The sequence below is a fragment of the Pseudonaja textilis genome, chromosome 3, assembly GCF_049901715.1.
Source record: "Pseudonaja textilis isolate UNSWEBS1 chromosome 3, rPseTex1.2, whole genome shotgun sequence".
NCBI lineage: Eukaryota > Metazoa > Chordata > Lepidosauria > Squamata > Elapidae > Pseudonaja > Pseudonaja textilis.
In genome coordinates this window covers 194,932,689-194,960,305 of record NC_141992.1, presented here as the reverse complement: position 1 = coordinate 194,960,305, position 27,617 = coordinate 194,932,689, and the positions used below count along the sequence as shown (strand labels likewise).

Genomic DNA, 27,617 nt, shown 5'->3' with positions numbered 1-27,617 from the left:
TGTGTGCCATTTCTGATGAAATAAAATTGTGCGGAAATGTCTATGGAGGTTTTCAGTCATCCCAGGTCCTGGTTGTCCCAAAGGTGCTTTTTCCAAGAGGCAACTGGGCTTTGCTTTTCCTTGAAGAGGTTTCACTTCTCATCCAAGAAGCTTCTTCAGTTCTGGCTTCAATTCTGACAGTTCTTCAGTCAGAACTGAAGAAGCTTCTTGGATGAGAAGCGAAACGTCTTCAAGGCAAAACAAAGTCCAGTTGCCTCTTGGAAAAAGCACCTTTGGGACATTGTGCAGAAATGCTCGGATTTTAAAAGGTCTATAAAATCTAGCAATAAGCAAGCTCATATTACACTAAGTTTCCAAAGTGCATTTCTACTTGCTGTACTGCAGCCCAACTTGTGGTAAATTGGCTTAAATAAAATATCCACTGGAAAGAATTGCCTTCAGCTTTTATTTATTGATAATCTTGCATGTTCCACTTTGAAATCTGCCAGGCCATTTATAGGAATTATAGAGGCAGGGGGCAGGCACAAAAGTTTTCTGAAGCTTTTTAACTCTTTCTAGTGGTAAATTAAAAGTTTTATTTCTTTTAATGGTGAAATATGGATAGAAACTTTCCATCTTAATTATCTTTTTTTACTTAGTAAGCTGGGAATGGTTTAGCCATGGCCTTGGTGCCATTTCCATTTCTGGAGGTTCTTAAGAAGTGACCAAAGAGCTATTTCACTTAGATGATTTGATTTGTTTTCATGCACATTGTTGAGAGTTGGATTCTATTTTTCTTCCAATGCTCTGTGATGAGATGAGTAAACAGTTTTAAGAGGAGCTTTGGCGTTTCTTCCATCCATTCCGAACTCCATCATTCTACCTCACCGTAAGCGTCTGAAAGAGATTGAAAAAAAAAATGTTGTCGAAACAGAAGAATTTGCTTAAGATCACAGGGGCGGCGGGGGGAAGGTTACCCAGCATAGTGAAATTCCTATTTGAACATACATTTTTCATATTTTAAAATCTCTAAACTTCGAGGGAATGTCTTGAAGCTGTTTTTAAAATTCTGGCAGATTTGCAAGCTGCATGACATGACATGCCCTTTGACTTGCGTGTTTTTACTGTCCTACAAATAACATTCTGTTTGGGAAAATATGATTCAGTTGGACTTTCCTAACCTCCTGCGAGTTCTCGGGCTTTTAACGCTAAGGGGGTGCATTCTAAACAGATGTAAAAAAAGGGTAGTCAGGAACATCTTTGGATGGTGAGGTGTTCCCAGCTGACACTTCAAGTGCTTAACCCAAAGACAGATGGTGTGATTATTTTTCCATCCTTGGTTTGGAACAGTCCACAGCGTCTCACAGTTGCTTCCATGTCACGCTTTCTTCTTTGTCGGAGCAGAGGAAAAAAGCATCTGAGGATTGGCTCCGTTTCAGCTGGTTTGGATCTGAAACTGGACTTGCCTTGACAGGGTAACAGAGATGGAAGGGGCCTTGGAGGTCTTCTAGTCCAACCCCCTGCTCATGCAGGAAACCCTGTACCATTTCAGACAAACGATTGTCCTTTAAAAACTTCCCGGGGTTGGAGCATTCACAACTTTTTAAGAGTCAAGTGGTTCCACTGGTTTATTTGTTCTCCCTGTCAGGAAATTAGCTCCTTAGCTCTAGGTTGCTTCTCTCCTTGATGAGTTTCCACCCATTGCTTCTTGTCCTTCCTTTCGGGGGCTTTGGAAAATAATAGACTCCCTTCTTCTTCGTGGCAGCCCCCACAAATATTGGAACACCACTATCATAGCTTTTAACCTTGTAAGCTGCCCAGAGTTCCGCTGCGGTAAGATGGGTGGCCAATACATTTAACAATTAAATAAAAATAAATTATTGATGCCACTCTTCTTGAGGTAGTGTATCTTGTGGGATGAGGGAGACTTTGGAGGCCGCTGGGCCGCTGGGCCTGGGCCTGGGCCTGGACGAGGCTTCCCAGGTTCTCCTCCCTCTCTAAGGCACCTTGTGCTCTCCACTTAACAAGCCACGTGTTTGTTTTAATGACCACATGAGTGAGAGCAAGGAGTAGGGTTGTTAAGCGAGACTATTTCGCTTAATGGCTGTCATGACATGTCCATGTCGAGGATGATCTGGTAAAGAGGATTTGCACAGCTTATCTTGTTCCTTTTGTGCCTCAGAGCAAGGGTCTCCAACCTTGGCAACTTTTAAGCCTGGAGGACTTCAACTCCCCAAATTCCCCAGCCAGCAACTGGCTGAGGAATTCTGGGAGTTGAAGTCCTCCAGGCTTAAAAGTTTGTCAAGGTTGGAGACGACCCCCTGCCTTAGAGAACCAGACAAAAAAAGATCTAAATCCTAAATAGCTTGTAGAAAGTCTTGACTGGCATCCAAAGCGCAGTAGTTGTTCCAGTGCCAGGCTGACTAGCTTGCAGCTCCGGAGAAGAGGCTCGTGTGGAAATGATCAGACCAGCTTCAAACTCCCGTGATTACCCAGAGCAGGGTTCTGTAATGCTTAGTAAATCTGGAAAGCTACAGCTCAAGGTTTTCACGATGGGTAATCCAGTTGGCTAATTTGCACGGCAGGAAGAGAGTTTGGTAAGTTACCTGAGAACTAAAGTTTTTTTTTTTTTTAAATGTATTTAAAAGTAGATTCCCTCCCTCTCCCCACAAAGCAATTATTACATTTCTGCTTCTTTAAGGAGAACGTTTCAATTGTTCAAAAAAAAAAAATTAAGAAAAATAATTGAGGTTATTTGCTAGTAGATTTGTGACTGACTGTAAGAGAGTCAGAAGATTTTTTTGTGTTTCAGTAATAACTTATTTTCGGTGTTCATGTCTTTCAAGCAAATATCTTTTCCCCTTGCTCTATTACAGCTTTTTAAATCGAAAGGGATGGGATATACATCCATTCATACAAACAGCTTTCCTTCCTTCCTTCCTTTCTTCTTTGGGAATTGCTCATAACTTTCTAAAAATATCTTTCCCTGGTATGTGGGTTTAGCGTTTGAAAGTCTTACGTTTCAATGCCGAGTTGCTAATTTTGCAAAGGCATGCAATTCCCTCCAACTCCCACCTACCCGCCCCCATCTCCCATTCCTCCCGAATAACCTTACAAAAAGTCTAACCGTTTCGGTTGCTGTCTGAAAGAAAAAAAGAAGACCTATTTGTCTACTGCATTCCTGGCTTGTCTGCAGTCTGGAACCCCTGATTTGGGGAATGCACTTGGAGGAGGCCGGAGGACCCACATTTATTATATTCTGAGGCATCATGTCATTTATCTTCCGCTCGCTGCTTCTTTCCCCCTTAGTACGATCCTGGAGGAGGAGAAGCTGCAGCAGGAGGAGCGAATAAGGATGGAATCAAGGCGACAAGTCACCGTATCCTGGGATTCCGGAGGGTCCGATGAAGCTCCTCCCAAGGTAATATTGGAGTGAAGTTTTTTTTTTTATTATCTCATGTCCTTTATCCTCAAAGAGAGTGAAGTGCTTTTGTCCTGCTGGGTTGTAAATTCACGGGATCAGCAATGCTGAGTCCACGTACAGAGCGAAGTTCCCTTTCGTTAACATTCAAGCGACAGTCTTGTTTTAAACTCAAGTAACTACCAATAGAAGAGAATATTTGTAACTCAGGGTTGATCTTAGTGCTCTCTGAGCATGGTCGTTTTCATGAAATGTCTGCAAGAAAACAGCCAAGCTCAGAGAGCACCAAGGAACCCCCCTAAATAATGATTACCCAGCTAAGGTTGATAAACTGGAACCAACAATCCATAACAAACAATGGTCACTGTCTGTAAAGATTTGGTAACTTGGGGTGGGGGAGTCTTTCTGGCATGGTTTTTATTTGTTGTTGCAAGGAGGTCTAGCTCTGCTTGAAAAAAATAATAATAGAGTGATTATTTCTGATAGCAGTGTAGTTTTTGTGATGTTGAACCAGATTGCTAATTCTTCTCTACATTTCAATTTCTCCTGCCAGGAGGGAATCCAATCTTTAGATTATTTTGCCTTTTCGGGTCTTATTTGTCATCTCATAAATGACCAATAGAATTCTTGATGTCCATAAACATATATTGATGGCATCCTAGGGAATTAGTTCCTTCCATTCTCTACTCCATGCTGGGAGAAATCCTTATTCTGTGAAGAATGAGATTGTTTGCTCTGAGGCTTGGTTTATATCTGTTTTGGTTTTGTCAGCTTTGTCTTTTGAGAGGTGAAGCCCTTGGTGTAGTTGCTCATTGATAATTTGTGTCCCGTTTTCTTATCTTGAAGTGTGTTTGTGTAGGCACTTTTAACTTGGTTCTTAAGAAACAGTGTGTCATAAGTTTGCCAGGCAAATAGGAGTCCGTGTGGAATCACAGGAATTCATTTCTCATTCTATACATAATAGAGAATGTGAGATAAAATCCAGAGCAGAGGGAGGGACAGGATGGGGTACGAACTGGGAGGAGAAGGATGCAAGACTGGGAATGGGGGTATACAAGCAAGTCAAAAATAGCCTGCTTTCTGACCGAAAATCTTTCAGTTGGAATGCCAGGTTTCTCTGAGTTTGCTTGACACTTGGAAAAGATTTTTCCTACTCTGAATACTATGAAAATTGTATTCTTTTCTGTACATTTAAGTTTTGAAATACTTACATCCCCATTTGATATATGTATGTTAATTATATCTTTTACAATTTTTTTACAATATATTTACAATTATAGTTTTACTTCATATAACTTGTCAGGTACATGACAAGGAGGGCCTTGTGTCTGCAAGGGCCCAGTAAAAAGAACAACACCAGAACCAAGGATATTGAGTTCCACCATCATTCCATTTTGAACTAGCCTCCCTGATTTTCACCAAGATTTACTAGAGAAATAAGGCTCCTTATGGATGAAGAGTAGGCTTTGGCTGAGAGCCGTTGAAAAATCGCTAAGAGAGAGACGTGTGACAAGCGTTAAACTGGCCATTTTCTGTAAAGGCTACTTTTGAATGCTTCTGTTCAATCTCAGCAGAAGTGTTCCACATTATCATCATCATCCTGATTGTTTCGTGCACAATCCTGCTTGGACCAGAATACAGAATCATGGAATTGGATAGGACCTTGTCCAAAGCCTTCCCAAGTAGGAGACCATATGTGGACAGATGGCTGTCCAGTATCTTTTGAAAAAACCTCCAGTGATGGAGCACCCACAACTTCTGAAGATAGGCCTTTCCACTGATTGACTGTTCTCATAGTCAAGAAATTTCTCCTTAGTTTTAATCTCTTCGATAAGCTTCCATCCATTACTTCTTGTCCTGCTCTCAGGTGCTTTGGAAAATAAATTGAACCTTATTTTCTCTGTGGCAGCCCCTCAGATATTGGAACTCTGCTATCCTGTCTCCCCTGGTACTTCTAGAGTAGCCATGCCCAGTTTCTGTAACTTTTCTTCATATGTTTTAGCCTCCAGTCCCATAATCATCCTGGTTGCTCTTTTCTGCACTCTTTCTTAGAGTCTCCACGTCTTTTTTTGGAGTGTGGTGACCAAAATTGGGTGCAGTATTCCAAGTGTGGTCTTAACCAGTGCAGTATAAAATTCATGTGATCTTGAATGTGCTCCTGATCCCTCTGTTGATGCAGCCTAGGCCTGCATTGGCTTTTTTGACAGCTTCAGCACAATGCCGGCCCACAGTTATGTGATTGTCCTCCAGGACTCCTAGATCTCTCTCACAAGATAGTGCTGTTGAACCAGGTGCCACCTATTCCATACTTGTGCAGTTGGAGGTGAGCAAGTGGCAATCGAACACAGGGACATTCCTAGTGCCATAAATACGAGGTTTGGATGTAAGGTTAGTTTTTCAGCACTGTCATAACTTCAGATGGTTGCTAAACGGGGCAGTTGTTAAGTGAGGACTTCCTTTATTTGGCATGCTTACATGTCTTCAGTTCAGCCCTGGCATCTTTAGTTAAAAGGGTTTTAAAACCGTCTGAGAAAAATGTTGTGTTAACTCGCTGCGTAGCTGATGTTCAGAATAGACTGCGTTTATACCGTAGGTAAGATCAATTTAACCTCCTTTTGGAAGAAATATCCATCTGGTTCAGTTCCAAGTGGTGAGAAACACAATGGAAACATGGAGGCTGATTGGAAAGATGGTTTACTGATGGACAGGACCACGGGTTTGAGGTCCTGGGCAGCTGAACACATGGAGTTGACAGAGGGGTTATTTATACCCTCTCTTGGGCCCTTGAGCTTCCTGTTCCTGTGCAAGCATATGTACTCTATTGGCTGCTGTCAGACTCCCACGGGGCTATGTACAAATCCTAGGAGTTTGTCTGAGATAAGTTTGGTTGAACTTTGCTGGGTGATGCAATATCCTTAGGAAATTTTGCAGTGCAGTGAGCCCCATAATAATCCTATTATGTCCTGGAGGGATATGTCTTAAACCCTGGAGCTGGAGTCTTTTGTCTTGCAGATAGACTGGTCCAATCCTTCTCAATGGGCACCAAAACACCTGCTGGGGTCAGGGAGCTGGGTTTCTGTTTCCTTTAAGTTTTTTATTTCTCTTTTAGGGGAAATATTTTATCCTGCCTTTTTAAATATTTCCTAAAATATTTCATTCTTCTAGGAGAGGGGTGGGTAATAACTTTCTTCGCTTTGTAAGAATTTAAAATTGGAGCTTTGTCCTGGATGGCAGGGATTTGGGGCATCCCTCCGTCCTCAAAGGGTTCTTTAATTATTTCAAAGGAATTGGATCAACATTGAGGAAGCTGTGACTGAGTTCTTCTGTAACCTTTTTTTTTTTTTTTTTTGGTCTAGTCTGATTTTAATAAAATACTATCTTCCTTCTAGGATAAAATAAGCAATGCATTGAAAGGAATGAAATCTTGTTACTGGCTATCTTTGCTATCGATATCAATTTATTCTGGTGCTTTGCAAAAAAAGGAAAAGAAAAGTGGCTTGCATTCTTAATTTACAAACGCAAATAAATGGTGCAAATTATCACAGCGGGCTGCCGTGTCTATCAGCCGGCATTGTTAAAAGGCCTTACATGCTGAATTCTTAGAAATAATCAGAGCGGATTTAGTAGTTTTCTTGAGCATAATTACAGCTTCTCAGAAAAGAACGTTACCAGATCCTTTGAAAGCTCTGATTAATGAGCGGTAAGACCTAATTAGCACATAGCAGCTTGCTGGTCTTTTTTGTTTTTTGTTTTTTTTTGTTTGTTTTTTTCCTTGAGATTAAGATGAAAAGGAAAGTCTTCCAAAAAAGATACTTTCTCTCTCTTCCGCTTTGGATTCTTGGATGACAATTTCATCCGCCCTGAAATTTCCCAGTAAAGTTTAGGATGAGCCAATGGAAAAGGAGATGCTGAATTCAAAGAAGAACCGGTCCTTATCTGTGGCTTCCCAGATTATTCCTGGCCAATTTGGCAATGGGAATGGCGGCCCAAGACACATGCGGAACCCCCAGTAGTGGGGAGGAGGCTGCGCTGGAATCTCTGGAGCCCTCCCAGGGGTTCCCATCTGGGTCGATGTTCCGGCTGTGCCAAAGTCACATCGGGTTTTGACAACTTGATCTTAACAAAAGACTGTTTTCCGGACAGATGTTCCTTGGACTCCGTCATTCAATGCTGGTGGTACTCCCAAAATCTGGAATAAGGCAGTCCTCACTTAATGACTTTTATCTTAGTGACCGTTCAAAGTTACAGCAGAGCTCCCCCCCAAAAAAAAAGATTATTGCTGATGGCTGCACACTTACCCACTTTCGTCCATCTTGCAGTCACCACAACCACATTTGGGGTGTTTGACAAGCTGGTTTACCTTTAGTGGCAGTTTGCAGGGTTACACAGTCTTGTGACTGTGATTTATGACTTTTTTTTGCTGGTTTCCAGCCTTTGCTCCCAGTTTCCAGCAGAACTATCCATTAAGTAAAATGGATTTGCTTAATGACCACAGTGTTCACTTAACAACCATTGCATTCACTTAGCAACTGCCCCCAAAATACAAAAGAGAGTGCAGTCACATGGCGACCTACTTAAGGACCCCAATGACTTACAACTATAATTCTGAGTTCAAATTATAATTCCGGGTCATCAGTCAAGGCATACTTGTAAATAAAAGCCAGTTCCACTACAATATTGTTATTGATGAACATCCAACCATAGATTTTGGGGGGTTGCAGAGGCAGAATGTCAGCCTCAAGATCTCTTCTTGGGTACCCCAACTATTATCCTTTATTTCTCCCTTAGTATCTCTACTACTAGGCTTACTTCTTTCGGCTGTCATTAGCAACGGGGGAGGGTAATTGTGGGGGAAGAGAGCTGGAGGTGTTTTGCATTCTTTTACTGTGGGCAGAAGAAGGGGGGGATTTCTTCTTTCCAATTTTCCATTTCTTTCCTAGCCTCTATCCTTTTTGCGCAGCTGCAGGTCTTATCAAAATATGTCAAGGTCAACGGACAGAGGCTCTCATCACTACCTGAAGATGCTCACATGATCATATTCGGAACTTTTAATTGGCAGAGACTTCTGGACTTTGGGGGTGGGAACAATTCCATTTCTTTGTATGTGTGATCTGTGCGCAAATTCTCACTTTCGAATTCCATTTGTAGCTTCCTTTTCATCTTCCAGTAAAAGAAGAACTTTGCTCTGAACCATGGAGTCTGAGTATTTCTTTCTTGGATTTTGAAAGGAGCACATACCGACATTATTCCGAAAGACCCCATCAGCCCACCCGAGAAAACACCAATTTTTCTTCCGAGGGGTTTCACATCATGTCATCTCCAGCCAGCGAGGAGGATGAGCAGGAGCTGTGGGGGCAGCAAATGCTGTTACCAGAGATGCCAGCCACCGATTTGTTAGCTGACCTTACACTGGAAGAAACTCCAACCGAGATGCCCAGATGGTCGTTAGGAGTTGGATGGAAAAATCCAAGACCCCCTCCTGGAATCACTGTAAGTCGAAGAGGTGCGAGGAACGGCTGTGGCAGGGGAGGAGATGGAATGCAGGCTGGATCAAGCCGGAAAAGCTTTAAGGATGCTTATGAGAAACCCGGCAGGGCTCCAACATATGAGGGGGAAGAGAGAGCGAGTTCAGCCTGGGGAAGTCGGGCTGCCACCACCCCCTGGCCCATCCCACGCCGGTGCAACCACCAGCTCCCGTCTGGGAGCCCCAGCAGCAGGGGTAATGCCTAGAAGACGCCACCCGCCCTCCTTAGATGTGAAGTTTGGAGGAAATCCCAAGGACTTGGGGTTTTTCCTGGTGCAGGTTGGAAGCTATATGGCAGAATATGAAAGGGAGTTCACCTCTGAAGCAGCCAAAGTAAGATGTGTTACCAGAACCCTGGAGGGGATGGCAGCTGACTGGGTGGTGACTCTGTATAATGATAACTCCCCCAACTGCGAAGCCTTGATGTTTTTATGACTGCCTTGAGGAGGAGGTTTGAAGACCCTCTGGCAGAGAGAAGGGCCAGGATCAGGATGAAAACCATAACTCAAGGGGGAAGATCAGTTGCTGACTACACCCAAGAGTTCAGACAGCTGGCATATCGCATTCGAGGCTGGTCCCAGGAAGCTCTAATGAAGCCTACAAAGATGGCCTAAATGAAGAGGTATACCACATGCATCTCCAGAAGGGATCCCCATGACTTGCAGTTGTGGTACCTGTTAGCGGAAGAGGTGGAAATAGATCTAGCCCGAAGTAGACGCAGAGGAGGCTCCGCATGGAGCACCATGCTCCCTCCTCGCCCGAGAGATCCCTAAGCCCCGGAAGGGAGGGGTGATGACAAGGGCCAAATCCACTGCCTGTTTCCGTTGTGGGAAGGAAGGCCACCGAACTGCGGATTGTCGAGTCAAACCAGATCCAAAAAGGACGGGGCCCTGGAAGGAAGCCCGATCCTCCCCAACCAGGCCTCGCGAAACCGGGCTAACAATAGGGGAGGTTGTAGAAGTCACTCCCCCAGCGGAAAAAGAGCTGGGACCCCCGACTCCTCCCGACGAGAGTGAGACCGACTCGGAAGATGACGTCTCGGTAAGTCCTAACCGGGCCCCCTTACCATTCCAATTAAATTAAGGGTGCCCACCTCGGGTACTGAGGGGGAAATGCTGGCCTTATTGGACTCGGGTGCACGAGGTGCCTAATTAGCATGAAAGTAGTTAAAGGCATGGGCATTGGACTGAGAAATTTGAAAACGCCCATATCCTTTTACCAATTAGATGGGTCTGAAGCGGGGTTGCCCTGCACGGTTTATAACGGAGCCCTTAGAGATGACCATGGGAACCCACAGCGAGACCTTGTGCTTTATTGTGGCTCCGGGATGGAACACTCCCTAATCTTGGGATTGCCCTGGCTTCGGAAATGGAATCCCCAAGTAAACTGGAGAAAGGGTGGATACGGATTCGTACTGACCAACCTCCAGGAGAGAGAGGAGCAAACCCCCTTAAACCGGGAGAATCCCCATCCCAAGCCCCAAACCCCTGCTGAGACAGCTTCCACAGGGCCGAACGCATAGAAGGGGAGGAGAAAATCCCGAAAGAGTACTGGGACCTAAGAGAAGTTTTTAGCGAAGAGGCCTCCGATGAGCTCCCTCCCCATCGGTCAACCCGATTGCAGCATTGAATTTCTACCGGGGTGACACTACCGAAAACCAAAGATGTATTCGATGACCCCAAAGGAGTTAGAGGAATTGAGATCGTTTATCGACAAGAATTTGAAACGAGGGTTCATCCAACCTGCCAGACCTCGAGTGGCGGCCCCTGTGATGTTCCGCGAGAAGAAAGATGGCTCCAAGCGCTTGGTGGTGGACTACCGAAATTTGAACGCGGTATCCGTGGAAAATGTGTACCCCTCTCCTCTAATGAAGGACATGTTGGCTCACCTGGCCAAGGGGAAGATCTTCACGAAACTGGACTTGAGGGAGGCCTATTACCGAATCCGAATTAAAGAGGGAGACGAGTGGAAAACTGCATTCAATTGCCCAATAGGTTGCTTCCAATTCAATGTTCTCCGTTTGGCCTACAGGGGGCACCAGCTGTCTTCATGCAATTGATCAACCAAGTGCTCCACGAACATTTATACAAGGGGGTTTTGGTCTACCTTGACGATATCCTTATCTACTCGGAGACCAGAGACCAACATGTGAAACTGGTACGGTCCGTGCTGCACAAATTGCGCGCTGCCAAATTGTACGCCAAATTGTCCAAATGTGAGTTCCATCAAGAAAAGATTGACTACCTGGGATATCGTATCTCACCCGAGGGTCTTGAGATGGACCCGAGAGAAGGTACGAGCCGTATTAGAGTGGGCCCCACCAAGAACCCGAAAACAACTTCAAAGTTTCCTTGGATTTGCTAACTTTTACCGCAATTCATCCCATGTTTTGCTAAAATAGCCATGCCTATCACCAACCTCCTAAAAACAAAGGGAGAAGCGGCCAAAGCCTAGCCAGCCGTTGAATTGGTCTATGGAGTGCCAAGCCGCTTTTGAGAAGCTAAAAAGACTATTTGCTGCCGAGCCAGTGCTAAAGCATCCGGACATGGATGTCCCCTTCGTGATCCAAGCTGATGCAAGTGATGTAGCGGTAGGAGCGGTCTTACTTCAATTAAACGAGAAGGGGACACTACAACCGTGTGCCTACACATCCCGTAAATTAACTGACACTGAACGTAGATGGGCTGTCTGGGAGAAAGAAGCTTTTGCAGTCTGCTGGGCTCTAATGACCTGGAGGCATTTTCTGGAAGGCGCGAGGTACCCATTTGAGGTTTGGACTGATCATAAAAACCTGGAGGCCTTAAAAACGCCTCGAAACTATCTCCTAAGCAAGTTAGGTGGGCCCAGTACTTCAAACGATTCAATTTCTTTCTGAAGTACATCCCAGGAGGAAAGAATTTTATGGCGGATGCTTTATCTAGGATGCCACAATACAACAGTGTTCGAAAAGAAGTGATAAGTCCGATTGTGCCCACCACACAGCTGGCAGCACCAGTGGTCACCAGGGCGCAAAGAAGAAACAAGAGGCAGATCTGTCCAATGATTTGATCGAACAATTTAAAGAAGCTTTGAAAACAGATGAATGGTTCCAGGCAAATGCAAATAACTGCACTGTTAGAGATGGGTTAGCCTGGATGGGAGCGAAGCTGTATGTACCTAAAACACTGAGGAGCCAAGTATTACAACAAACTCATGATTCCAAGGCAGCGGGTCACTTTGGTTTCGTGAAGACCTTACACCTAGTGAAACGGCAGTTCTGGTGGCCCTCTTGAAAAAGACATTGAAACTTATGTAGCAAGCTGCCCAGTTTGCGCCTCAGCTAAGAGACCTCCCGTAAGCCGCCAGGTCTGTTGCAAAATGTGGCCAGGCCAACTGCCCCTTGGAAGGAAATCTCTATGGACTTTATAGTAGATTTACCTGAGAGTGCTGGGCACACGGTGATCTGGGTGGTGACCGACTTGTTTTCCAAACAGGCACATTTCATACCTTGCACCAAGATTCCTCTGCGAAGTCGTTAGCCAAACTGTTCATTATACACGTCTACAGACTGCATGGTGTTCCTGAACGTATAATATCAGATCGAGGAGTTCAATTTACCTCGAACTTCTGGAGGAATTTTTGAAGTTGATAGGCTCCACCCAAGGGTTAAGCTCCGCCCACCACCCCCAAACTAATGGGGCCTGCGAGAGGACTAACGGGTGCTAGAGCAATATCTCCGATGTTACATAAATTATCAGCAAGACAACTGGGTGGACCTGCTACCTTTTGCCGAAGTAGCGTATAACAACTCCGTTCACAGCAGCACTGGTTTTACCCCGCTCAAAGTGGCCACGGACAAGATTTTGTACCCATACCTGAACTTCCTCGCGAGAACTCCAATATCCAGTCATTGGATGACTGGATATCTCAACTTCAACGCAATTGGCCAGTCGCTCGCAAAGCTCTGGACGAAGCGCATCAATCCCATAAAAAGTTTGCAGACAAGAAAAGAGCCCCACAACAGTCGTATCAAGTAGGCGACAAAGTATTCCTCTCAACCAAGTATCTGCAAACCACTCAGAGATCAAAAAGTTAGGCCCTAAGTATGTGGGGCCCTTCCTATTGAGCGAATTGTGAATCCCGTGACAGTTCAATTGACGCTACCAAAGACTCTTCGTCGCATTCATCCTGTTTTCCATGTCAGCCTGCTAAACCCGAACACACCTGTACATTGGAGACCGACCCAGACTGATCCCCCGTCCCATTGTTGATTGAGGGTGAACAACATTTTGAAGTTAAAGAGATTTTAGACTCTCGAAAAGGAGGGTCGCCTACAATATCTTGTAGCCTGAAACATTTCCCCCTCTCATGCTGAGTGGGTGAACGAAAAGACGTTAGGGCTCCTGACCTGCTAAAGAAATTTTATACTAAGTATCCTGATAAACCATAAGAATGTATGCAATGCTTAACATATCTTTTTATTCTCTCTTACAGGGACTAATGTCCTTTTTCTAGGGGGTCCGAATGTCAGCCTCAAGATCTCTTCGGTACCCCAACTATTATCCTTTATTTCTCCCTTAGTATCTCTACTACTAGGCTTACTTCTTTCGGCTGTCATTAGCAACGGGGGAGGGGTAATTGTGGGGGAAGAGAGCTGGAGGTGTTTTGCATTCTTTTACTGTGGGCAGAAGAAGGGGGGATTTCTTCTTTCCAATTTTCCATTTCTTTCCTAGCCTCTATCCTTTTGCGCAGCTGCGGGTCTTATCAAAATATGTCAAGGTCAACGGACAGAGGCCTCATCACTACCTGAAGATGCTCACATGATCATATTCGAACTTTTAATTGGCAGAGACTTCTGGACTTTGGGGGTGGAACAATTCCATTTCTTTGTATGTGTGATCTCATGCGCCAAATTCTCACTTTCGAATTCCATTTGTAGCTTCCTTTTCATCTTCCAGTAAAAGAAGAACTTTGCTCTGAACCATGGAGTCTGAGTATTTCTTTCTTGGATTTTGAAAGGAGCACATACCGACACAGGGATTTAATTGCCACATTTATCCAGATTGATCACCAAAGTATGTTTTCCGAACAGGTATTTATTTATTTCAGTGCTAAACCACCATAGCAAGGTGAGGATTCTTTGCTCCCCAAAATTTTATTCCAGTGGACAGAATGGTGTCAGATTCTTACATAGTTCTTCTTTGTTGTAGTAAAACATTACTGTATGTAATGTTTTTCCTATTATTGTTAGTCCTAAGATTGCCATTGTCAAAGCGATCTAGACATGGGCTTGTCTACAGAGAAATTTCCTGACAGAACAATTAATCAGTGAAAGAGCTTGCAGTTGCTCCGTCACTGGAGGTTTTGAAGAAGAGCCACTTGTCTGAAGTGGTATATATAGGTTGGACTAGAAGATCTCCAAGGTCCCTTCTAACTTTGTCATTCTATGTTCTATTTTCTAGTTCCGGCTTCCGTATTAAAAGTATTTGTGCCTTCTGTAAATTGTAATAATCCAGGAGATGGTTGCGTTGTACAAATTAAGATGGGAAACATAACTGTATATTTTTTTTTTTGTGTTTGGGGGTTTGGGGTTTGGGGTTTGGTTTGGGGGGGGGGGGGGGGGGTGGGTATAAGAAAAGGAAAGGGAAAAAAAGGGGGGAGGGGGGAGGGAGGGGGGGGGGTTTGGGGTTTTATTTATTTTTGTTGTTAATGCCATCCTTTTTAAAATGTCCCGCTTCGGGAGAAGATTGTGTATTGCTGATTTCTTAATTTCTTTCATTTTCTAGCCCAGCAGACCCGGTTATCCTAGTCCAAGATCAAGTGAAGGATTTTATCCCAGTCCACAGCACATGATACAGCCCAATCACTACCAGGTAAAACAATACAACCCTTCTTCCATGGCTTTAATACTTCACAATGCTAAGTGTTTATAGGAGGAAAGAATCATATTATGTACGTTGGGGGATTGTTTTTTGATTTATTAATTATACTTGGTTTATAGATATATGATTCAGATGATTAAGGGAGAAGCCAACATAAGTGTGGACTAGGAGTAATCATGAAGTATTTTGAAGATAATTTAAAGTACACCCTTCTTTGGGCTGAGGGCGGGAAGAAAAATAACATTTAATTAATATTAACTTCAATTAATAGGATTTTTTTCCATCATGTGTTTTAAAATGTTGCTATTCTTTTGCATTGAAAGTCATAATTTTGGCCAAAGCTTGTAGAGATCTGTGAGAGCTCACCCAGTCCTAGGTCCTTTAAGAATCATTTGGGGATAGTCAGGGGATTAAAAATTGAGCCCTGTGAAAGATGTTGAAGGAGCATGTATAGCCCTGAAAAAAGCAGCCCTAAGAGGAATAATATGATAGTTGTTACATGCAGTCCTCAACTTACGACCATAATGAGGATCAAAATTTCTCTTGCAAAGCAAGGTGAATTATTAAAGGAGTCACACCCGATTTTGCAACCTTTTTTTTGACATGGTTTTTAAGCATATTGCAGTAGTTGTTAAGTGAAACATGGCAGTCGTTAAGGGAATCCAGCTTCCCCCAACGATCTTGCTTGTCGGAAGCTGGCTGGGGAGGTCCCAAAGGGTGATCCCAGGACCCTGGGATTCCATTTAACGGTTAGAACATGCCGGTTGCCAAAGGCTCAAATTTTAATCATATGGTGGTGGGGATCCTGCAATAGTTATAAGTATATAAGAACCAGTCATAAGTCACTTTTTCTAGTGCTCTTGCAACTGGTTGTAAGTTGAGAACTACCTGGACATAAGTTAGAGGTCCAGACCTTTCCCCTCAAGTCCAGGTTGAAGGACATGAAATAAGGGATTTTCATACGCCTGTTTTATCCAAAGAATTTGCAATTGCACCTCTTTGGTCATGTGCTAAGTTGCAAATGTCACACAGACTTGAAAGTGATTAAGATTGTGCCTCTTTGTATACCTTTCAGAGTCTTTTAGAAAAAAACAATCGTTTTCCTTTTGGTAGAAAGTATTAGCTGAGGATTTCTTACAATTGTTGCACACAAGTCCTGTAATGCGTTGAAAGCATGCCTGTACATTTTAAAGCCAGCCTTTTGTTTTAAAATACTCTCCTACTAGAAGAAATGATAGAACGTTCTCCAGCTAGTTGGAAACAGCTATTTAGTAGCTTTCTGTTCTACATTTGTAAACTTTTCAGATTATATTCTGGAAGTTGAAATCCACAGGTCTTAAAGTATCCAAGGTTGGATACCACTGACTTAGATCAAGTAAGATTAATTGATCTAAGTCAGCGGTGTCCAACCTTTCAAGACTTGTGGACTTCTACTCCCAGAATTCTCCAGCATGGCTGGCTATTTAGCTGAAAAATTTGGGGAGTTGAAGTCCATAGGTCTTAAAGTTGCCAGAGTTGGATACCCCTGATCTTCGTGAACACCATGTGCTTGTATATCATCTGTATATTGAAAGTTTTAATACCATAAGAGTATGAGGTTGAAAAGTCAGAAGCTCTTCAGGAGTACCATGGCAGCCATGGTAGTCCCTGGTGGTCATAATGAATTTAATTTATGTGGAAAGTTGCAGATCGGATCCCAGTTGAAGTTGACTACTTGTGCCAACCTCTGTAAGGAAGATACACCTATTTAGTCAACCTAAGGCACTAATGAAAAGGAAGGACTCACCGGAGAAGAGCCTAATGCTGGGAAAGATTGAGGGCAAAAGAAGAAGAAGCGGATGAAAGAGAATGAGAGGGCTGGATGGCGTCACTGAATCAGTAGGCATGAGCTTAAATGGATTCTAGGGCATGGTAGAGGACAGGAAGGCCCAGAGGAACGTTGTCCATGGGGTCACGACAGTCGGACACAACTTTGTAACTAACAACAACAAGGCACTTGATGATTTCTGAGGGGGCCTGGGGAAGTCCCTACGGTTTTGGTGAGCTTTGCCTCTTGGAAGCTTTGCCTCTTGGAACATAGTGGCTGCCTTAGATAAAATGGAGTGAAATGACAGAAAAGATACCCAGAACTTCACTAATGGAAGACAAAGAACTAATCCAACTGAAGCTGAGTAAATTGCCCTGTTAAAAGGACCATTTGAAGTTACGATGTGCTGAACAAAATAGCTTTACGACTTCTCATCCAAGAAACTCCTTCAGTACTGGTTACAACTGAAGAAACTTCTTGGATGAAAAGTGAAACGTTTTTGAAGAAAAAAAAAAACCAGAAAGTCCAGTTGCCTTTTAGAATAAGCACCTTTGGGACAACCATGACCTGGATGACTGAGAATCCCCATAGACATCTTTTGGACTGGCTCTCAAATTTACTACTATTGTAGTATCCCCTCAGTAATTTGATTTCCATTCGCAACTGGCTTTCAACAAGTGAACTTATGGAGACGTCTCATTAAACAACTGTCGTGATTTTCTTAAAGACTGCAGGTCATTAAGCGATGTGATAAATCTGGCATGATCCCATGTTTCACTTAATGACCTTGGCAACAGAGTTGCTGTTCTCGGTTGTGGTGGTTGGGTGAGGACTACCTCTAAAAAGGAGCAACCTATGAATGTTTCACCACTCTTAATGTTACTACTTTTTTTATATAGTGACTCAAACCCTTTTAGGCAAGGATGGGCTAAAATAGCCTTTGTTGGTGTTCTACGAATAATATTTGGAGTATCTGGTGGAAAAAGTTCCTTACGATCTTGCCTGAGTTGGAAGCCAGCTGGGCTGTTTCTATGGAATTGACTGAGATTTAACTTCCTGTGGGGTTATTTAGGATGAGTTTGATCATGCTCAAATGAAGAGGGCTAGGTTTCTGATGATGCTGGGTTTGCGAAAGCCTCTAAGGCAGATGACAGGAAGATGGATCATGCCGTGGAAAATGATTTCTTGAGTAAGAAGGTGGTTGCCTCCAGCCTTGGTGGATCTTGGTATGCCTCCTGTCAAGAAACCAACGTGACCCTGTTGACTTGAAGCATTACAATCTAGTCCAAAAAGATCTCCAAACTTGGCAACTTTAAGACTTGTGGACTTCAACTTTAAGAATTCCCCCGCCAGCTTTGCTGGCGGGAGAATTCTGAGAATTGAAGTCCACAAGTCTTAAAGTTCCAAGTTTGGGGACCCCAATCTAGTATTCAACCTTCAGTTTGGGGGGGATGGTTGTTGAGAAAGTGGTAGGTATTCAAGTACAGCTGGCCAGAAGGAAGTAGATGACCTTGACTCTTTTTAGTCTGGGTTCAAGGTTACACAAGGCAGTTAAAACTCTATTGATTATACTTGTGGGTGGCTTCTGGTGGGAGTGAAACTTCCATGATCCCGCTTCCCCCTCTCAGTGACTCTTGAGGTCAATGAGCAAGACATGTTTATGGGCCAGCACTTGGGAATGGGAGCTACTCTTCTGTAGTAATTGTCCCAACTTAATGGGATGGTTCCAGTTTATAGTGCTGGTGGACAGAGATTGAATCCAATTGCCCTCTATCATGGGGTCTCTTGTGGTTTGTTGCTTTCTTCATTCCAGTTTAGCGATGGTGTAAAACTGCTGGGTGAGGTCACCTTTAGGAGGTTAGGTACCATCACTTTGCCAATGATGTCCAGTTGAACCCCAAGTTGAACAGGGGATGCAACTGAGTTGCTGTTGAAATCCTCGGAAGCTGCCAGTAGTGCCTGGCTAGGATAGGATTCATTCCAGCGAGTAGTTATGGAGTCAGAAGCCATTAGACTGTAAGGATCCATGGTCTCCAGTTATGCTCTACACCAGGGGTGTCAAACTCACATTGTCATGGCATCGTCATGTAATGTGTAGAGACTTTTCCCCCCCTTTGCTAAACGGGGCGTGACCAGTGCATGACGCATCCAGCCCATGGGCCAGGAGTTTGACAGCCCTGCCGTACACTGAACTGGCTCATGGTTTGTAGGTCCTCTTGGACTCCCAAGTCTTGCTGTGGCCAAGAGGATCTTTGCAGAATCTCATCTATTGTTTCAATTATGACCTTTTGGGGAACAGGGGACTCTTTTTAACTCATCTCTCATTTGGACTACAGCAATACATCGCATCTGAGAATATTCTTGAAAAGCACTGTGAAAACCACAGTAACTGTGTGAGAAGGACCTTGGAGTCCTCATGGACGGTCAATTAAACATGAGCCAGCAACGTGTGGCAACAGCCCAAAAGGCTACTACGATCCTTGGTTGTATAAACAATCCTTAGTAAGGCCATACCTGGAATCCCGCATCCAGTTTTGGTCACCACATTATAAAAAAGGATGTTGAGACTTTGGAAAAAGTACAGAGAAGAGCAACTAAGACAATTAAAAGCCTGGAGACTAAATCATATGAAGAACAGCTACAGGAATTGGGTATGGCTTGTTTAGAGAAAAGAAGAACTGATAGCAGTATTCCAGTATGTTCCAAGATGCCCATATGAGAAATATGGCATACCTGTGTGTGCTTAAGAGCCCATCTTGATTCTTGACAACTCCTTGGACCGGCCCCTGAAATTTTCTTGGCAGGGTTTCTAAAGGGATCTCTTATTGCCTGCTTCCTAGGGCTGGCTCAAAGTCACTCAGCACTTCAGATGGAACTAGAACTCCCAGTCTCCTGGTGATTGGCCCAAAGCCACCCAGCCAGCTTTCATGCCTACACCAGGACTAGAACTCAGTCTCCTGGTCACCAGACTATAAAAAAGATGCTGAGACTCTAGAAAGAGTGCAGAAAAAAGCAACCAGGATGATTAGGGGACTGGAGGTTAAAACATATGAAGACAGGTTGCAAGAACTGGGCATGGCTAGTCTAGTAAAGAGAAGGACCAGGGGAGACATGATAGCAGGGTTTCAATATTTAAGGGGCTGCCACAGAGAGGAGGAAGGGGTCAAGCTATTTTCCAAAGCACCTGAAGGCCAAACAAGGAACAATGGATGGAAACTGATCAAGGAGAGATTCAACCTGGAAATAAGGAAAAATTTTCTGACAGCGAGGACAGTTAACCAGTGGAAGAGCTTTACTTCAGAAGTTGTAGGTGCTTCCACTGAAGGCTTTTAAGAAAAGTCTGAATAGTCACTAGTCTGAAACGGCATAGGGTTTCCTGCTTGAGCCGGGGCTTGGACTAGAGGAAGCCTTCCAAGATCCCTTCCTGCTCTTCCGATTCTATTCTTAGAAGCTCTAGCTAGCGTAGGATACTACAGTTAGATATTAGCACGCCTCGGGTTGTTGGTTGCCACCTTTAAAAACCCTTCATTTCTCAAGACTTCGATAACTACAGAAGTTTTGCTCCCGGGAGTTTCTGCCTTCCAATTAAAACCAGAAAAAGTGGGCTGCCTCTGGGTTCCCTTCTCTTAGGAATGTCATTTGAAGATGAGCCTTCTTGATCTTGGTCTCCTTTCTCTGAAACAGCGTCCTCGGGGAAGCTGGGTACATCCCAACCCACTTGGGATTCAGGAAGCCAAGCAGTTCTTTCGCTGTTTTAATCTTGTCTATGAATGGTAGGCTTGTGAGCCATTCAAAGTCGGTTGAAATTTGGAGCGGCAGATAAGCTTAATAAAATAAAATAAAACAATAAATCCAATCCTTTCTCCCCCAGGAAATAAATGTTTGGTTAACGCCAGGCTAAGTATTGGATGCGTGATTAGATACACACGTCACGTTTTGATTGCAAGCAACGATGCCCGTTATTCCCCCCACCGTCCCCAATTATTTTTCCATACCTCTCCTGCCACTGCCTCTGTTTATAAATTCCTACAGCCTGGGGAGTTCTGATGGAAGACTTCACAACGTCCTGAAGCATTTGTCTGTATCTTTTGGTAGGTTTCAGGCTATCCCGGTTCCCATGGAATTCCAACCCTGGCAGGTAGCATTTATCAAGGACAAGCCTCTCTTTTGGATCAGACAGATTCCTGGAACCATCGGTCTCAAGAAATATCCATGTGGCAACCCAACGTGGAGGTAATTTCCACCCAGTTGTTTCACAGACCATTTTTCCCCCCTCCCTCTTTTTGATGTATCTCTGTGCTGATGCATTTATTATATTCCTTAAATATTACGGGGGAATTGAAGGGCCACCTAGATTTGTCAGTTACCCTTTCTGATGAAGTTGAGGTGGGTCTGCTCACGGATATTTCCTGTGAACTCAGGTGGACTGTCAAATTAGCCCATCCCAAAGAGCTATTTAGGAATAATTTTAACTACCAAGGGAACAGCGTGCCCTCAGACGTTGTAGGTGCTCCATCACTGGTGGCTTTCAAGAAGAGACTGGATAGCCACTTGTCAGAAATGGTATAGGGTCTCCTGCTTCAGCAGGGGGGGGGGGTTGGACTAGAAGACCTCCAAGGTCCCTCCCAACTCTCTTATTCTGTTCTTCCTGTGGCTCATTATTCATCCACGTCCAATTTCGAGACAGTGTTGAGGTTTCATGACTTCCATGGCAAGTGTGGCAGTGGTGATATTCAGGCCGGTTCAGCTCTGACGATCTATTCTGACCTTTATTTCCTGGTTTTCAAGATCAGCTGCTTCGCGCGGCACAGCGGATTGCCATGCGTCAGCTGTTAAATACACAGGGAAGAGTGCAGGATTGCAGAAGGTCAGTAGCAAACCCTCTGCGCACGCGCGCAAAGTGCACGCTCACCGAACCAGTTGTTACACCTGTCGAACCACACTCCTGAAGTGTGGGTATGTCATTATTGATATTTGTTGCCTCATTTGGCAGGAGACAGCTTTAGTTTATTTCTGTCATGTAGATTATTGTGGTCTAGCTAGGAGGAAATTTTTACAGTTCTGCTAGAATTGGTGTGGCTTACATCTTTTGCAAGACCAGTGAAGTTGCCCTTCTCCCAAATGTTTGATGCTCTGAATTCAGTTAGCACTTATGATTGATGTGTCTACTTGACATTCAAAGACTGCACAGAACCCAAAACATTTTGGAAATGATGTTGGTGGCAGTGAAATGGGTGGAATCATGTTGATGGAAAATTTGGAATTAGCATGATTGAGCAGAAGCTAGAATTCACTAGAAGCTTTACTGTAGCAGTGATGTAAGTCTATAAGTTGGCAGAGATGGGCAGCTATGGCCCTTCGACCACCTGTGGACTGTACACGTCTGGCTCAGGAATTACAGGTCATAAAAGGGGCCATAGTGGCCCATCCTCGCTCTGAAGGCATGGAGACAACACTTGGACAAGTGAGATTCATCACAAAGTGTGTCAGACCTTTGCGTGGATTATAAAAGCAGGTGATGGATGGCTGATTGGGTAACCAGCAGCTTTGATTCCACCACGTAATGGACAATGATAAGATGTCCGTTCAACTATCTTCCCTGTTGGATTGTTTCTGCATACTTTCTAATGTAATTTGAAACTTCAGCCGTTCTGGATATGTATTATTGACTTGGGATCAGTGTGTGACTCTTTTGTCATAATGATTTCTTCAACTCTGGGACCATTCCTGGATGCAGTTGGTTATGCTTTGTATAAAGCATTGCAGAAATTGGGGTGAAGCCACTTCAAACCAGGGTGGATAAAAATCAAGGTTTCTTTAAAAAAAATAAAAATGGATTTTTAAAATTTAAATCGGATTTTTTTTTAATCAAATTTATTTTAATAAAATGCTTTTGGAATAAAAATCTCTCTAGAGATAGTTTACTTTTTAAGATACATTAATAATTTAGTTTATTCAGCATGAAATGGAGCTTAGTTATGTAGCAGGAGGCTGTATATTCTGCAATATTTACATTTTTGGTAAACTCATTCAGTGACCCAAGCTCTGCAAGCTGGGATAACATGCATTGCATTAGTGCATTCATACAATTTTACAGCAGAGATGACGGCTGCTCTTTAAAAATTATGATGTAGATCAACTTGTTTTAAATCAAGCCTTTTTACTAGTGATTTAAATTAATTTAAATTTAAATCCACCCTGTTTCAAACAATATTAAGCAGATTTTTGTGGTTGTTAAGGTCCTTTCTATTTAACTGTCACTGTTGCTACCATCAAAGAAAACGAATATCTCCATTTGTATTGTTTTCCCAGTAGGGTAAGAACCTCATTCAAGCACTGATTAACATTTAAAGATACTTCTTGGGGACAGAAAGTTTAGTTGGGTGGCTGTTGTTACTTCTTTTCTTGTGCTTTTTGCAAGTGTCAAAGTAGAAAGAAAGAAACCCAACTCTGCATTTAAGTTGGCTATCCCCTACACAGGTCTTAAAACATAATTAAAACCAGCTAGGGCTTTAAAAAAATCTGTATTTTATTGTTTGCTTCCCCAAATGCCATTTTCAGCCGAGAGATATAATAAGAAAAATATTTGAAAGAAAACTATTACAGATGTTTCTCAAAGCGAGTAAGATGGACATCCATTTTAGCATACCGTTTGTATGCCTTTCTGGCGTCTTCTTTTCTGCAGGGTAAAGACTCACGTGGAGGTTTGTGTGCGTGCATACATACACACTCACGTAGGAAAGAAAGAAAAAGAAAGAAAGAAAGAAAGAAAGAAAGAAAGAAAGAAAGAAAGAAAGAAAGAAAGAAAGAAAGACAGACAGACAAAAGTTACTTCTTACGCATTTTTCACCCGTTTCAACTCTAAATTCAGAGTTGCTCCTTGTTTTCCATAATTTGTCACAGCATGCAGTAAACACATATCACAACAAACAGGCATTACAGAATACTTACATACATGGATGCTTCACATACGAAGTCTGTGATGATCAGCAGAAAGCATTTGAAATGTTTGCTGATCATCCATGATCTATGTGGAAATTCTTCCTTGCTGTGAAAGAAGGGTTGTTTGGGGTGCCACAAAAACTTCAGTAAAGTAAATAGATGTATATGTTGGTGTGGATTGTGTGAAGCTAGCTTCACAACTTCATGACCTTGAGATGCATCAATGCTAGAGCTCTCAATAATCAGTCATACTGTCTAGCAATTTTGGAAATCGTTGTCAAGATATCAAGGGGTGCCAGTCCTGGGAACACTGGATTATAATGCCAAGCATTGACTTAATTGCTACCTGAGTCATCTGTGGTTTTCCTAATACAAAGAAGTCCACTATTAGGTGAAATCTCCAACCATTCTTTACCTTAAAAGTCTGTGTTTTTAATGTATGCCTCTTTGTGAAGCATATTTTCTGTGTGATGAACCTTTTCTGTTACCCAAACTTGCTTTTAAATCCTTGCATTAATTATTGAAGTTACTACTGAATTAGGTTAGCAAAGTTTTGGTTTCGTGGCGGCATTTAATTTTAATCTAAAAGCTATTATCGCTTTATACTGCACTGGTAGAAAGATCACACTTGGAATACCGTGTCCGGTTTTGGTCGCCGTGATATTAAAAAAAGATACTGAGATTTTGGAAAGAGTGCAGAGAAGAGCAACCAAGATGATCAGGGGACTGGAGGCTAAAACATACGAAGAACGGTTGCAGGAATTGAGGATGTCTATTCTAATAAAGAGGTCGAGGGGGCTTCATGATAGTAGTTTCCCAATATTTGTGGGACGGTCACAGAGAAGAGATTGTGGGTGTTTCATCACAGGAGGTTTTTAAGAAGAGACCGGAATGGTATAGGGCCCTGGTGGTGAACCTATGGCATGCGTGCCATCGCCAGCCGCTCTCTGGTTTCTGGCACGCCAGCCAGCTGGTCTTTGTGGGCACCGGACCACGTGAAAATGACCCTGGAGTGGCCAAAAAACAATCCGTTTTTTCAGGCTGTTTTCCAGGCCATTTTCCGAGCTGTTTTCTGGGCTGTTTTCAGACTGTTTCCAGGCTATTTTCCAAGCCATTTTCAGGCTGCTTTCTGGGCAGTTTTCCGGCTGTTTTCCAGCCTGTTTTCAAACTGTTTTCAGACTGTTTTCCAGGCCATTTTCTGAGCCATTTTCCAAGCTGTTTTCAGGCCATTTTCCGGATTTTTGGGGGGTCATTATCAGGCCATTTTCCGGGCCATTTTCAGACTGGTTTTGGCCTGAAAACAATCCCCCAAATGCCCCCCAAACAGGCACGTGTGCACCAGCCAGCTGGTCTTCAGGTTTCCGGTGCTCCGGTACATGCGCATGAACGCACGTTCCAGTTTGGGCACTCGGTACCGAAAAGGTTAGCCATCACTGGTATAGGGTCTCTTGCTTGAGCAGGGGGTTGGACTAGAAGACCTCCAAGGCCCCTTCCAACTCTTCTTCTGTATTCTCTTATAGCCAAAACTAAACATATTAGGTCATTTGTACTACGTATATTGTTTCCGGTCATTTTTCTTTAGACCAGAAAACCAGGATGCAGTATATTCTCGCTTTAAAAAGAAAAAAACAGGCTCTATCTTGATGGCAATAACCTTAAAATGAAAATGATTGAAAGTTAGCATTTTTAGCTTGTGTCTTTTCTGTTCACCTGCCCTGCTTTGTAGGATTCTGGCAGTTTGGATATGCGTGGGATGGGTCAGGTCCTACCAGCACATCTAATGGAAGAGAGATTGATACGACAGCAACAAGAAATGGAGGAAGACCAGAGGTGGCTGGAGAAGGAGGAGAGATTTCTGGTAATACTTTTTCTTTTTGGTTTCCTTGTTGCAATTACAACAAGCTCTTTCCCTCTCAATGCCTATATATGCTATTTGCCAAAGTCTAAGTGAGTCACGCTTCTCTTTCTTTATATATCTGATAAGAAATCAGTTCTTATTTCCATTAAATGCCTGCTAACTTTCCCACCAGCACAGCCTTTTAAGCATTCCCTTCAGATATTTATTTTTGTCCCCTTTTATTTATTTTTCACATTTCTGAACCATCCATCTCCCTCCAGCTCTGTTATCAGCTGCAGAGGCCTTCAGGAAAGCCTTGCCGGCTGCAGAAGAAAAAGTTCCTGAAGGCCTCTGACAGCGAAAGCGCGAGTGAGGTTAGTCAGTGGATGACATCCCCCGAAAATAAGACCTGGTGCCTTTTTTGGTGGAAAAAAAATAGATAAGACAGGGTCTTATTTTCAGGGAAACACGGTAGAAGTCCACCTCAATCTTCGTTGCACATGTGACTGACGGTGAGATGGTTATAACTTTAAGGATGGCTCATAAGGCACTTTTGTCAGTCCTGTCACGACTTCAGACCGTCTTTAAAAGTTGAGCAGTAACATTTACGAAGCTTTAATGCACTCTCTGAGGGATTACAACATCAGCATATTTCTCCCAAACAAGCTGGGTCCTTATTTTACCAATTTCAGAATGATGGGAGTACCCGTATATAGAGACACTTGATCAAGAAGATGCCTTCTTTGAGTCAAGAGGCTTATTTTATTATTTTGTGGCTCCCTCAAAACACGAGCAAGCTTAGAGCTTGGGTAACTCTATATTTTCTGAGGCTGACTTTTAGGCTGGGATTAGCACTATCCAAACCAATAAACTCTTCACAGACTGAATAATACATCTGCAGCGGTATGATTTTCCTCTTCTTCTTTTTTTTTTTTTTTTAAAATTACATTGTAAGCTATAACGTAAAATTTCAGCTGCAATCTCTTTATCTTTCCCTGTAGCTAATGTCTCTGAATAATCAATCTTTTTCAAAGTAAAGCGTTGCTATCTAGTCTACAAAACAGCTGGACGCAAAGAATTTGTTTTCATGAAGCTTGCTTGCACACTTCCTTTAAGGCTACCAAATAAGGAAAAAAACAATGTTGATCCCAAGGGGGGAAAAATAAGCAGCTGCAACGATTCTTGATGGAATTATTCTGAACTATCTATCGACAGTCTCTTCCCTTTGAATGAAGATGGAACGGGCACTCCCAATTGGCGTGTGAGCTTTTGACGTGACTGCTCTAAAGGGGAAATAAAGGGAATTGTTTGCTCAGTACTTAATGTACATGTACATACATATTCACAGCAATTTTTTTTTATATCCAGAAAGTTCATTCCAGTTCTTCTAATCTGTTGGTTGTGCCACTGGGGTTCAAATTGTGCAAAAACAGTGAAAATGGTATTGGCCAGTTCTTTGAACAACTTCATGTAAAATTCCATTTTAAACCTGGGTAGGAATATTTTTTGGGGGGGAGAAACAGATTTTATTCCAAAAGTTCAACGTATTATTGCCTATAAAAGTAAAGACAGCGCCAGTAAATTTCCCAACGGGTTTTCATGAAATTAATTTTTTAAGCACTTTTTTCCTAGTTTACTTCCCGGGAAGTGAAGTGACAATATTTTTTTGCTCTTTTACATCCAATACATTGGTTGCCATCCTACTGAACTACATTGGTTCTCCGTTTCCCCCCGCACCCCCCCAGCTGTGACTTGTTTTGAAAAGTTCCCCTATGATATTATAGATCCAGCTGAGAGATTACAAGAAATCCATTACACGTAGACCTCGAACTTAACAATCAAAATTGAGCCCAAAATTTATGTTGCGAAGTGAGAAATTTGTTCAGTGAGTTTTGGCCCCCCCTTTATGGCTTTCCTTACCGTGCTTGTTAAGTGAATCACAGCAGTTGTTAAATTAGTAACGCAGTTGTTAAGTGAGTCTGGTTTCCCCCCTTGCCTTTGCTTGTCAGAAGGTTGTAAATGGTGACTCTGGGACGCTGCTCCCATCATGAATGTGAGTCAGTTGTCGGGCATCTGAATGTAAATCTTATGGGATGCTGCAAAGGTCAATGTCAGCGTTCTAGAAGACCTCAACTCCAACCAATGACTCCGAGACAGACATCTTCTCAAAGGTTCCTTTTATTAGATTAGTAAACTGGCACATCTGGGAAATCCCGAATATGAAAGTTCCGGGTTTCCCTTCAATA

General features: G+C 43.1%; 1 protein-coding gene and 1 long non-coding RNA gene across 25 annotated transcripts in view; one reads left to right on the top strand and one right to left on the bottom strand.

Annotated features, from left to right (window-relative positions):
- Window positions 1–27,617, top strand: part of PTK2 (protein tyrosine kinase 2) — a 210,428-nt gene that overhangs the window by 155,417 nt on the left and 27,394 nt on the right. For 17 of the 24 annotated variants that reach the window (XM_087931783.1, XM_087931779.1, XM_087931772.1 and 14 more), the window contains 4 exons: window positions 3,289–3,400; window positions 14,690–14,776; window positions 20,688–20,825; window positions 25,261–25,392. In XM_087931783.1, the coding sequence (XP_087787909.1) occupies window positions 3,289–3,400; window positions 14,690–14,776; window positions 20,688–20,825; window positions 25,261–25,392 (469 nt within the window). The remainder of the gene's footprint in view (window positions 1–3,288; window positions 3,401–14,689; window positions 14,777–20,687; window positions 20,826–25,260; window positions 25,393–27,617) is intronic. The other 7 variants (XM_087931786.1, XM_087931788.1, XM_087931787.1 and 4 more) reach the window with 1 other exon arrangement.
- On the bottom strand, window positions 432–23,614 carry LOC148126480 (uncharacterized). The gene is made up of 2 exons (XR_015743329.1): window positions 23,544–23,614; window positions 432–876 (listed from the first exon to the last, which is right to left on the bottom strand). It is a non-coding gene; the product is annotated as an uncharacterized LOC148126480 (long non-coding RNA).